General features: G+C 35.1%; 1 protein-coding gene across 1 annotated transcript; it reads right to left on the bottom strand.

The window, feature by feature from the left end:
• Positions 1 to 4,820: 4,820 nt before the first annotated feature.
• Positions 4,821 to 11,385, bottom strand: LOC123664484 (chymotrypsin-like elastase family member 2A). The gene is made up of 7 exons (XM_045599022.1): positions 10,941 to 11,385; positions 9,001 to 9,174; positions 8,344 to 8,557; positions 7,209 to 7,318; positions 6,557 to 6,724; positions 5,633 to 5,789; positions 4,821 to 5,102 (listed from the first exon to the last, which is right to left on the bottom strand). The coding sequence occupies exons 1-7, from the start codon at positions 11,196 to 11,198 to the stop codon at positions 4,870 to 4,872; spliced, it is 1,314 nt and encodes a 437-aa protein (XP_045454978.1). The 5' UTR covers positions 11,199 to 11,385; the 3' UTR covers positions 4,821 to 4,869.
• Positions 11,386 to 12,651: the final 1,266 nt, after the last annotated feature.

Genomic DNA, 12,651 nt, shown 5'->3' with positions numbered 1-12,651 from the left:
TGTTGCTCTAGCGGTTACTGGTTTGATCTTTGTTCATAATTTTTCCTTGTATTGGTTGTTTAGATGTTATCATATTTAAGGTTCCCTAAAATACCAATACCTTTTCAATAAGCAACTACAGAAATGGTCTGCGTTAATTTTTGTATTGTTCCCGTTTTGGTACATTTTAGTTTTGATGATCCATATTCGTCAACTGTTGTGGTGATGTATGTGTGTGTATTTATGTGGGTTGCGGAGAGGTGTACTTGTGCGTATAATTTCTCAAGGTTATGGACTGTAGATACGATTTCCGCTTAGAGAAAATACTTATTTGTACAAACATTATTTATGCTCTAGTTATAATAAGTCGTCATAAAAATTATAAAATTATCCATTCTGGTGGGTATAATAACCACGTGATAAACATCAACAAATAATAGGAAAATTACCCGCAGTGGGAGTTACCATTATCATAACTAGGGTTGCAACCTTTTTTGTAACCTAGACTTGCAAATAAGTGTGTGGTCGTCTGATGGTAAGCGATTACCGTAGCCTATGAACGCCTGCAATACCAGAAGCCAAAAGCAAGTTGACCCTACTCCTGATCTTCCCCAGGACCTCATACGGAAGAGGAAGCCTTTGCATAGCAGAGAAACTTACAGACAGTTTCTACTCTGATTAGTTCACATATCACAAATTCAGCCTGTAACATTCCACTGTTGGGCATAGTCCTCATTCTCCATGTAGAAGAAGGAATGGAGCTTAATCCACCACGCTGCACAGTGGACTGCACGGGCACGAGTAACGATCGTTACCAGGTGTTTATGATAATAACTGGGACCGACGGTTTAACGCGCTCTCTGAGGAATGGTGGGGAGACTTACTAGGAAAGAGATACAAACCGGAAAGAAATATTTCTACAAATAGAAATATCCATCCCAAATCGGTCCAGCAAAACGTCATAGTTTTAGGTGACTACTCGACCACTACACCAGAGCTTTCACATCCTAACTTATTTTAGAATATTTTAGTCTAACATGTCAAACCGGTTTTTGCTACGTCCTCACGGAACCCAGAATATATTAGACGTACTAAATGAGGCGACAAAGGCCGCACTTTACCGCGTCATTTGTTTTTTGTTACAACGCCACTATCTTGGGGTGGCAGGCAGCGCTCGCTCTGCTGCGTCGCTTGTTGTCCTTTCTCTTGTACCGTTTAACTTTTAAAATACGTAGCGATATTGTATCGTTTATTTAAAAAGCGTTTTTTAAATTTTTTTTGTGTTTTATTTATAGTGGTGCAAGTGGCTGATTAAATGTTGTTCTTTTGTTGTTGTGAGGTAATCTGTTTGCTGTTGTTCTTTATTTAAAATCTTTGTTGTGCATTATAAAAAAATATAATTGAACTTTTGTGGCTATAATTTAAGGAGCGGAAATATAATACACATTTAAATAAGTTAAATTGTCTTAATTGTCACTTAATTTTTTTTATATAACTAGGTCGGTAAACATATAAATAAACATGTACATAAGTATAACTTCAAAAAACTTTGTTTTGATATAAAAATCAACAGTTTTATATTATATTTCACAAAATGGGCTGATAAAAGTTGGATATTACCTATAATAAAATTTGTATAACATAAATAATTTATCCATAAATGTGTCTGTTCATCTCAAGATATAACGTCCACTGAAATAAAATTTAAACAATAATTATTCAAGTTCAACGTATTCTATTCTGGTTTTTAGAAGACAAAATAATGTTCTATTTTGTTTTCGCATAATAAAGATGAATAAGCACATTTGTTTATTTAAGGATAATAATTCATATTAAAACAGGTGCCTTTGTACCAGCATTGTTTATAAGAGCTATTTCCTATTGCTATCCTAGTGTATAAAAATTGTTAAATAAATAAATAAAATAAAATATTTACAAATATTTTTGAAAAATTAAGCTAATTTTAAATCCGAATATAAGAGTATTATGGGTTTTGGTAATTTATTTTAGCACCAGTCACAGTTTTCACTAGTGTGCGGAATTGCCGTAATTTTTTGTAAGGCACTTTAATACAAATTAACATGTTTCTAACACTGCCCTCAGTTATATCGAGCTGTCTTTTATTTTTAACTTCATTAGAGAATTTTAATAGAATCATAAATTTTTAAGCCCCTGCACGACTAAATTTATTATTATCATCATATTCCAGTAGGCTTCACAAGCATTCCGCATAGTTATTATTAATTAAATCGCCACCAAACCTACATAATATTTTTATAATTTATTTAATGCTTTTTAATATAAAGTTTAAAAAAATATACATCCATTTTATTTTTATTTTTGTTTTAATCGTCATTAATTTAAAGTGGAAACTTGGTTGGTGTGTATTTTCTTATGTTTCTTTTTATTAAATACTCGTAAAAGTGTCATAATAATTATTTAATTCTAAAATAAATAAAATAAAAAGTAAAGAAATTTATTTTATTTCCTACGAAAATCATGCGGCCTTTATGTTCTGTACGTAAAGATTTGTCGATTTTATGTATATATCAATCCTGGTTTTCTGTACGTCGATGCAGGATATGGTGAATGTAATTAAGGATATCCTATGGCGGTCTATTTCCTTTGTAAGATGTCTCCTGTTGCGGAAACGTTGCATCCTGTGTTAAATTCCCTGTCTTTATTTGAATTGAATTTTCTGTATTTAATTTAAAAAGTAATGAATTCTGTTTATTATTAACTAAAACAATATTAAATTGCCTATCTTACGAATAGACAAACTTGAGCTTATCTTTAAAAAATACATTACTTAAAAATACATTACTTAAAAATAGTCACAAATTTAGAGTTGAAATACTTTTTCAAGCCCTGACAGAAATACCAAAACTACCATCTTCTACAGCAACTAGAAATCAGTTGAAAACTCAAATTGAAAATCTAGATTTTTCTAATGAACAGACGTAACGTACGCGAAGTTGATGAGATTCAGACGGTAATAGCAATTTGTCTGTTATTCGGGCGAGCTAAACGATCAGTAGTAGATAAACAGATACAAGATAAGGATACTGCGGTATACGTGTTGTGGAACTGCTCTGTAATATAATTTATCCTACGTCCCAAAAACAAAGAGTTTCTTCTGACTAATAATATGAAGGAAAACATGTTATAAGTAACTGTCCCCAATGATATATGAATCTTGTGTTGGAGCTCCGCAAAACACTCATCCAAAAACGTCCAGACCAGGACAAAATTTGTCCTCTGTATAACCATTGGCACATTTAGTGATTAATTTTTATTTTCTAAGACTCAATGGGTATGGCTTACAAATACTATTGTATTTGTAAGCCGTAATACTTGAACCGCGCTATAATCCACGACGCAATAACCGAAGCTCATTCAGCAGAAATACCAACAGTATATTACATTCCATTGTCGCACCCACGTCGCCTGACCGCGCCAGCAAAAAGCCAGTTAGTGCGTAAGATACACGAGATCAGAGGTTCAATCTGGTCTATTATATTTTTTATAATACTTATATAATTTAGCGTGTGCATTTTACCCCTGTTTCAATGTCTTAGTGCTTATATCTTTTTATTAAGAATCGAGTTTCATATAAGGCCTCCGGTATGAAAAAAATATGATGAGTAAAAATCTACTGAACGAATGACATCGTTACATTTCTCGTAATTTTCAATTTACAGATTCGATTCGTTTTTTTATCATTGATATGGTATTAATCTTTTTCTTAGACCAGTAAGCCTTTTTTGTGCCTATTTAGATAGTCGATCTGAAGGAGTAAACTCCAGTTGTGCGTCGGAGCTGACACACACACAGTTTTTTAACAGATTTTAAAAAATGGCGTAGGCTGTCAGCTCGATTGATTTTTTTTTTGTATTAGCTGGTGTAGTGGTGTCATGTACTCAGCGTGGTGACTATGAGCAACACACATGAGCTCACGCATTTTTGGCGCGAACTTGTGGAGGCCTATGTCCAGCAGTGGACTGCAATAGGCTGAAATGTTGATGATGATGATGATGTCATGTACTCTGACTTAAATTTTATCGAGATCTGGCAAGTAATCTTTAATTTTCTATTTTGTTGTCTCATTTCATTACTTGTCGATATAAATTCAAGTACCTATTTTTAAGCAAACATAATTATATGCCATATTTAATCTTTACTAATATTACAAAATTATTACTTAGATAATGAACTTTCCTCTTTACTTTTTACTTTCCGCTCCACTTCCACTTCCGAACTTTCCGCTCCTTTATAGGACTGAAGGATCAAATGTCTGAAACCACTGATTCGATAATTTAAAAAAAAACCTTTGTTTTATAATCTGTTCTCATTCATTTCATTTTTAGTTAACAAGGTTTATCTGATGAACGATAAAAAGTCGTCCATTAGTGCTATAATTTCACGGTTTCAAGCGTCCAATATACCTGTACCAGACACCTTTACCCTAAAGTTCGGTAACACACTCGCAACTGAGCTAATGTTGTAGATGTCCAAGAGCAATATTAACTACTTAGGGCGCAGCAGAAAATTTCCTGCTCAAAATATGGAGCAGCCCGACTGGGGTAGTACCTCCTACCTCGACCTTAAGAAGATCACAGCTAAATAATACTGTTTTTAAGCAGTGTTGTGTTACTGTTGGTGAGTAAGGGACCAGAGCTCCTGGAGGGAATATAGGATAGGGTCGGCAATACGCTTGCGATGTTTCTAGTATTGCAGATGTCTATAAGCTACGGTAATCGCTTACCATCAGGTTAGCCGTAGTTACACTTGTTTGCCAACCTAGTTATACATATATAAAAAAATCATCGTAAAATAAAAACTATTCATTTAATTTTTTATTGCAGAAAATAAAATCATTTTCGTTTAACTCTAATAATCCTCATCCTGAATGTAGGCGTCTATCCACACTCTGTACGTCTCAATATCCGTGAACACGACGTACTGAGTTGGGTCACAGACCGGTCGGTCGGGCTTCGCAACCGTGAGTGAGACTATTCCTCTGACGTACCAAGCTCCACTTATCACTTTGGAGGAAGTTTGGACTTCATCTGGAACGAAGATTTGAAATCCGCTGCCGCTGTCACCGTTGCAGACTGAAGTACCTGAAGGAATTATTACTGGAAGTAACGACGTTAGGTTTGTGGTACGAAAAAAAAAACCTCTAAACTATCGTTCGCCTCACCCGATCACACTTTTCATAACGTTCACGTCACGCACTCAGCAGCTTACTTCCCAAGTTAAGCGTGCGTAAAGAAGTTTTACTTCAGAAATGGGGAGTGTAATTGAAAAAACTAACACTGACACAAAGTGATGCTGAAAGTGAGGTTTTATAACACCTGCACCCATCCAGCATTAGCTGTACCGATATTAATAGTAAGCGTAAATTTATGTTTTCGTTTAAGACTTTTGTTACTTTAATTAATTATGATTTGATTAATTTAATAGAACCGCACAATTTTTAAATATCATGGTAACCCTACTGGGTATGCGCTGTTGACGGTAGGGTCAGCAACCCGCTTGAGTTTTTTTTTGTTTTGCAAGCGTCTATAGGCTCCGGTAATCGCTTATAATCAGGTGAGCTGTACTTTTGTTTGCTGACCCAGTTACAGAGTACAGTACAAAATGATCTTACCATTACGAAAGCCGGCGCAGAATTTAGAGTCATCGACAACTATGTCGGCGTAAGCTTCGTTACTATACACGCACGTTGTTTCTGAGACCATTGGCATTTTAACATGCTTGAGTCGATAGGTGAAGACATCAGAACTATTCAGACCCCATCCGACAACCTAAGAATCCATGTATAAGTATGATAATAATTATTTGAACTATCTAGTTGTGACACGCGGTTTCACGCGTCAATTTGAAGAATTGACCGAGGAACTCATGTGGAAATGTCCTAAACTTCTAAAGGGGTATCATTTATCTTTCTTATTACAAGATGAATATTAAAAAAATCAAGCAATCGAATACCCAACGAAGTTTGTTACAAAGGTGTACACAATATTTTAAGCGTAAGAGAATTTGATAGTATTTATTTATTTAAAGATTCTTGTAGGATATTCAAAAAATCGTTATTATTAAAGAATAACAGAATTTTTTCGCTAGAAACCTGCTTAGTTCACCTTAGTATATGAAAAATTCAAAATCAAAATAGAATTTAGATTCGAAAGTACCATCAAATCCTCATCTCACAAATTCAAATTATAGTTATTATTAAAATTAAAGCTACCACCAACTCGCAACGTAGATTTTGCAGAGAAGAATCGGCAAAAAACTCCGCAGTACTAAGCCATCATTCATCATCATCATTTCAGCCTATCACAATCCACTGCTGGACGTAATCTATAAGTTTCATAAGTTCGTGCCAAAAATAGCGTGAACTCATGTGTGCGCAGGCAGGTTGGTGACCGCAGGGCTGGCTTTGTTGCAACTGCAATGTATTTCAAAGCCAGCAGTTGGATGGTTAGTATTAACTACTCTATTGAAAAAATAGGAGATATCTTGCCTGAAATACAGCGTCAATAAGTCCATATAAATACTCATAAATACTCACCGTCCCAATAATGGTATCATTTGGCAGTTTTTCTATAGCTTTACTGTACCACAGGCAAGCAGGTTGCACGTATTTCGTGAATGTTGCTTCAGATTTCAGTTTCAATAATGCTATATCACTGTACAAAAATCTGTGTTCAAATCTTTCATGAAGTATTATCCTCTGGACCTGTCACACAAAAATTTAGAAAAGAAAGAAAAAGTTTTCCTAACAATCTGACAACTTTATCCTCGTATGAGGAATATACATTTTTTTAAACGCTTCACACTCAACGCCCCCCAGTAAGGTTTTCTTCTGTGTCGGAGATCCGGAAATACACACCATACACAAGCACAAACGAACAAACGACAATAAAGATCGATATGGCCAATACAAATGTTTGTCGTGAGCGGGGATCGAACCCGTGACCGCCAGAGCAACAGTCAGTGCTCTGACCATGTATGTGCATTACTTCTAGACTTACTAGAATCTCTAGAAGAAGATATCATGAGCACCTGGGAAGGGTCGGCGATAGGCGTCAGCTTCGCGCTTGCAATACTACTGTGGTTGTCTTCTAGTGACGAGGCGACGATGATATCGATATTAGGTGATGATGACAATAGAATCGAGTGAAAGATAAATATAATCAAAAATGTTGTGTGAAACCACCAACCTCTTTCTTTTGCGCTCCAATACTACGTCGTTTCAGTTTATATCTTCCGAGGAAAACAGTCAAAACTTCGGGGGATAGTGGAACACCTCTTAAAGATGCACAGTGGGCGGCTGTTGAAAGTATCTTTTTTCAATAAAATAAAGCAGTATGTTGGGCATTGGACTCTTTTTCTATGTAGAAAATGGATTGTAGCTTAATCCACAACGGCGCTCCACTGGCTGGTGGATATGTTTCCTACTATGAGTAACGATCGCTATCAAGTATTTATGATAACAACCGGGACCGACGGCTTAACTTGCTCTCCGAGGCACGGTGGGGACACGTATAAGGACAAGATATCCAAACCGGAAAAAATATTTGTTCAAATACATCCCGATCAATCCATCCCGAGCGGGAATCGAACCCGCAAACCATCATTTTTTAGGCAACTACTAGCACCACTACACCAGAGCCGTTGGTAGGCGGTGACAGGCTTGGTTGTTGATGAAGTAAAGATTGATTAGAGAAATTTTTGGTTAAAGCAGAATTTAAAAACCAATTAATTGATTAGTAAATTCAGCTTGTAACTTTCCCCTACCGGCCTGAGGCTTGTTTCTTCACGAAGGAGAAGGGTCGAACTTAATCGACCGTGCTAACCACGGACCTACATTACATGCTCTCCAAGACATGGTGGGAGGATCCCCAAACACAGAAATGCCACCCGTTAATAAATATTTCTACATTACTTCTCTGAGCATAGGCCTCCATAAGTTCGCACCAAAAATGGCGTGAACTCATGTGTGTTACCTATAGTTACCACGTTGGGCAGACGGGTTGGTGATCGCAGAGCTGACTTTGTCGCACCGAAGACGCTGCTGCCCGTCTTCGGCCTGTATATTTCAAAGCCAGTAAGCCATTTGGATCGTTATCTCGCCTTTGGTTGGCTTTATAAATTCCAAGGTGGTAGTGGAACTGTGTTATCCCTGAGTCGCCTCTTAGGACGCCCACGGGAAGCGAGTGTATTATTTACTGCCGTAGCCACACAATCAAAATATTTCTACGAATATCTACATCAAGAGGAAATCGAATTCGCTGGTGTAGAGGCACACGCATCCACTACACGAGAACGGTTGTCACTTAGAAAAAAATATTTTACCAGTTAATACAAAAGTCTTAGAAATGAGTGTTCCACCGCATATGTACTTTGATACAGAATCGTCAAATCTGTATATAGCGGAATGCCACGGCCACTCCCCTGGCCTCGCAGCGTTCGGGTAAGGAAATTTCTTCCTCAGTCTAACCTTACGCACACCGCAGTTCTCTTGAGGTCCACTGGTTAGTGTTTCATCTACGTATGCTTCGAGGTAATCCTGTAATATTAAAAGCATGATGCTATGTATAAACTTAAATAAATAAACGCTTCACACTCAACGGTCCCCAGTAGGATTATCTCCTCTGTTCAAGTCCGAAAAACCCAAAAACGGAACCCGGAACCTTCGATACCAAGATACAAACGCCCAGACCACGACAAACATCGATATGGCCAATACTCAATTTTATCATGTCCGAAAACACACACAATACACAAGCACAAACGCCCAGACCACGGCAAACATCTGTATTGCTAATACAAACGTTTGCCGTATGCGGGGATCGAATCCGCAACCACCAGTGCAACACAGCCACAAACCAGTACTGTGACCGTTACGCCAACGTATCGTAAATTTCATATTTATGTTATTAAGACATACGGTGGGGGTAAGGCTAGTGTAAAATATTTGATAAGTTTTAAAATAATTAAATTATATATTACCACATACGGTCGGTAGCACAATTCCTCATTATTAATGGCTATGCTTTTGAAATACGGTATGACTCCCGGTACAGCGCCCTTCACTATAAATCCCATACCTTTAAATTCTTGATAAAATCTATAAAGGAATTGTTCGCCTTTATCTAATTCTACTCTTACATACTTTTTGGTGTCCTGAAAATATTTAGAATTAAAAATTATGGTTATGTGGCAGTAAGCTTATTAAAGATTATTGCCATTAAATTTGTAAAGGCGTTGGCGTAAAAAAAAGTTGTCAGTTTCCTACTTTCTCTCAGTGAAGTCAAAGACTTTATCCTAGGCTATTATTTTAGGTTTGATTAACTACTTGATAACCACACTAACTCTATGGCCTAAGATTGACATATGTAAAAAATTATAAGCCTTTTTATTCGAACTAGTGGTCGCCCAGAGGTCGAAATTTGATCATTAAAAATTTAAATTAAAGAAAACCAAAAAAATATGAAAATAAAGAACCTGTTTTTAAATTTCTCAATTTGACTACAAACTTTGACAATCAACAAAAGAGTATAATTTGCGTATGTGTGTCAAATACATGATAGTGTGTGTAATGTTTTTTTTATTGATTTAACATAGTTTTATGCATAATTTAAAAAAAAATATATTAGCTTTCTGCCCTCCTTCTCTATATAACCTATAAGTGTGCGAAATTTCATACTCCTCCGTCGGCGCAATTTTCGTTAAAATATCGATAATAAATAAGTGGTTATTATACTATGTCTAGTTTTGGGATAAAATTACTTTTTAACCGACTTCCAAAAAAGGAGGAGGTTCTCAATTCGACTGTATTTTTTTATGTATGTTACATCAGAACTTTTAACCGGGTGGACCGATTTCGACAATTTTTTTTTAATCGAAAGGTGGTGTGTGTCAATTGGTCCCATTTGAATTTATTTGAGATCTAACAACTACTTTTCGAGTTATATCTAATAATGCGTTTTTACTTGACGCTTTTTTCGTCGACCTACGTTGTATTATACCACATAACTTTTTACTGGATGTACCGATTTTAATAATTCTTTTTTTGTTGGAAAGGAGATATCCCTAGTTTTGTACCGTGATAAAGGAAACCAGGATTTGATGATGGGATCTCAGAGAAATCGAGGAAAACTCTCGAAAATCCGCATAACTTTTTACTGGGTGTACCGATTTTGATAATTTTTAATTTAATCAAAAGCTTGTCTTAATCAAATGTTTATCATGTGGTCATATTTAAATTTTATCGAGATCTGATAACTCCTTTTTGAGTAATCTTTGATAACGCGTAGTTACTTGACTATTTTTTCGTCGATCTACGTTGTATTACTTGTCGATGTAATTGAAGTCGGTTTTTTTTCGTTTGCCTGTAAACACAATTATTTTTTCATGTTGCTTAAAGCAGCATGTGTTGCAAGAAGGTTTCTCCTGCTCAAAATCTCAAGCGGACCGACTAGGGAAGTACATCGACCTTACAGAAGATTACACGTAAATAATACTGCTTTCAAGCAGTATTGTGTTCTTTTTTTTCTTTTGTTCTGTAGGGTCGGCAACGCGCTTGCGATGCTTCTGGAAGTGTCTTTAGCTACGGTAACCGCTTACTATCAGGTGAGCCGTACGATTGTTTAGCGATCTAGTTCTATAAAAAAAAGCCTGGAGTCCTAACTATTGGTGGCCTTGCCATGGAGTGGAACTGTTTTTTTATGTTTAAATATTTTTTTATTATACTACTGACTGATATATATATATATATATATATATATATATATATATATATATATATATATATATATATATATATATATATATATATATATATAGATAGAATATATATATATATATATATATATATAGATAGAATATATATATATATATATATATATATATATATATATATATATATATATATACTATGTAACACTTACCGTTCTAAAATTGATTGTGACTGTCACTTCCGTATCAAACACAACTCTTAAACGACTATTTTGTGGTAATATCTTGTGTATATACACGTAATACCTATTCTTCTCCCTCGCTGGTAAACTCGGGTCGAACCATGTAACTATATCTTTACGCCCACAGGGGTAAGCAGTGATTAGCGGACTCCCTATGGGTGTCCAGTCAGGGATCTCGCTCCTGATACTTACAGTAAATGACATTAGAATCATAAGTAATATCTTCATTATTTTTAATTTTTTTGTTTTGAATTATTATTAACAAGAAAATTATTTTAATTTTTGTGTTAAGATATGTTCATATTTTTTGGTCCGACTTTTCTTTGAAACAACGATGTCTTATCATTTTTCAATGAGTCATTTTTTAAATTTGCGCTGTCACAAATTTATAAAAAATGATTTTAGGGTAGATTTTTACACAAAACACCTCAAAATTGACGATCGCTCTTACACTGTCAATATTATAACTATTTTAGTGAGAAATTTGTAATTGAAAATGTCAGAAAATTAAATCATTTCATCCAAACGAAATTCATGTCTAACATATTATCTAAAATCAAATCAAAAAAGTTGTTTTAAATTAATTGTTTCATTTAATTGTTTTATAACACTTTACACACACAACACACATACAATTATGGATAAGTTCATAAATACGTTTGTTATTGTTAGTTAAATAGTTGTAACAAAACCGGCAAATCCCGTACTTGTAAAGTTTATTGTCCACTTCATATAAAAATATATCGCATTTCAACTTCGCGACCTAGTTAAAACAAAATGAATAAGTGTGATTCAAAAGCACTTGAAAGGTCATTTAAAAAAATTGTTAAGGTACACCTACCTGGAATCATTAATTAAATGATAGAAAATATTTTGAGGTAACCTAGAATTAGAAATTACGTCTTTTTTAACCGAATCCCCAAAAAGTAGGTTGTCAATTTGATTGTATTTTTTTTAATGTATGTTACCTCAGAACTTTGGCTGAGTGGACCTATTTTGATGATTTTTTTTCAATCTGAAGGTGCTACATTTCATGTGGTCTCATTTAAATTTAATTGCGATCTAATTAGTACTTTTTGAGTAATATCTAATAATGCGTATTTACTTGACTATTTTTTTGTCGACATACGATGTGTCATAACTGAGAAATATCTAGCCGTAATATATTTATTATTAGGAACAAAGGAAACACACGTTAGCACTTGATTGACCGTTTATTGCGACTCCCAAAAGCAAGTTCGACATACCCCCTATTTATACAAATAGAAAATGTGTTTCTACCTGAAATCTACATACATTACACCTCCCCACTTAAACTACAACTATAAATAATTACAAGTACATATTAGACTTAATACCTAAATAATAAAACACAAATACAATCAATGAACAATTCAATCAAAAACACAATCATTGAACTTAAACATCTATTCCGTATCTAATAACAGGTTTTCTTTGGCGCTTAGGACGGTTCAGCGGTGACTGGGGTGAACAACCATTAGATGAACAAGGTTCATTTAGTGCAAGGTCATCTACCTGCTTATCAGCCCTACCGTTATCATCCTCCCCACCGATACAATTTTCTGGTATTCCATTATTTAATTCCAGGTTATCTTTATCATCTGGTTGTGCGACGACCTCCCCCTCACCTGCCGAGCTCAACCTTCCCGAATAACGGGAT

The sequence above is a fragment of the Melitaea cinxia genome, chromosome 22 (assembly GCF_905220565.1).
Source record: "Melitaea cinxia chromosome 22, ilMelCinx1.1, whole genome shotgun sequence".
In the NCBI taxonomy this organism is placed as follows: Eukaryota; Metazoa; Arthropoda; class Insecta; order Lepidoptera; family Nymphalidae; genus Melitaea; species Melitaea cinxia.
The sequence above is the reverse complement of the archived record's forward strand: the minus strand, read 5'-3'. Positions and strand labels throughout refer to the sequence as shown.

Excerpts from the sequence above, each read along its gene's own strand:
- LOC123664484 (XM_045599022.1), bottom strand. The coding sequence starts at position 11,198 with ATGAAGATATTACTTATGATTCTAATGTCATTTACTGTAAGTATCAGG. Across the intron at positions 9,175-10,940 it reads TCACAATCAATTTTAGAACG|GACACCAAAAAGTATGTAAG; the intron begins GTAAGTGTTACA and ends AAATATTTTCAG. Across the intron at positions 5,790-6,556 it reads ATGATACCATTATTGGGACG|GTTGTCGGATGGGGTCTGAA; the intron begins GTGAGTATTTAT and ends ATGGATTCTTAG.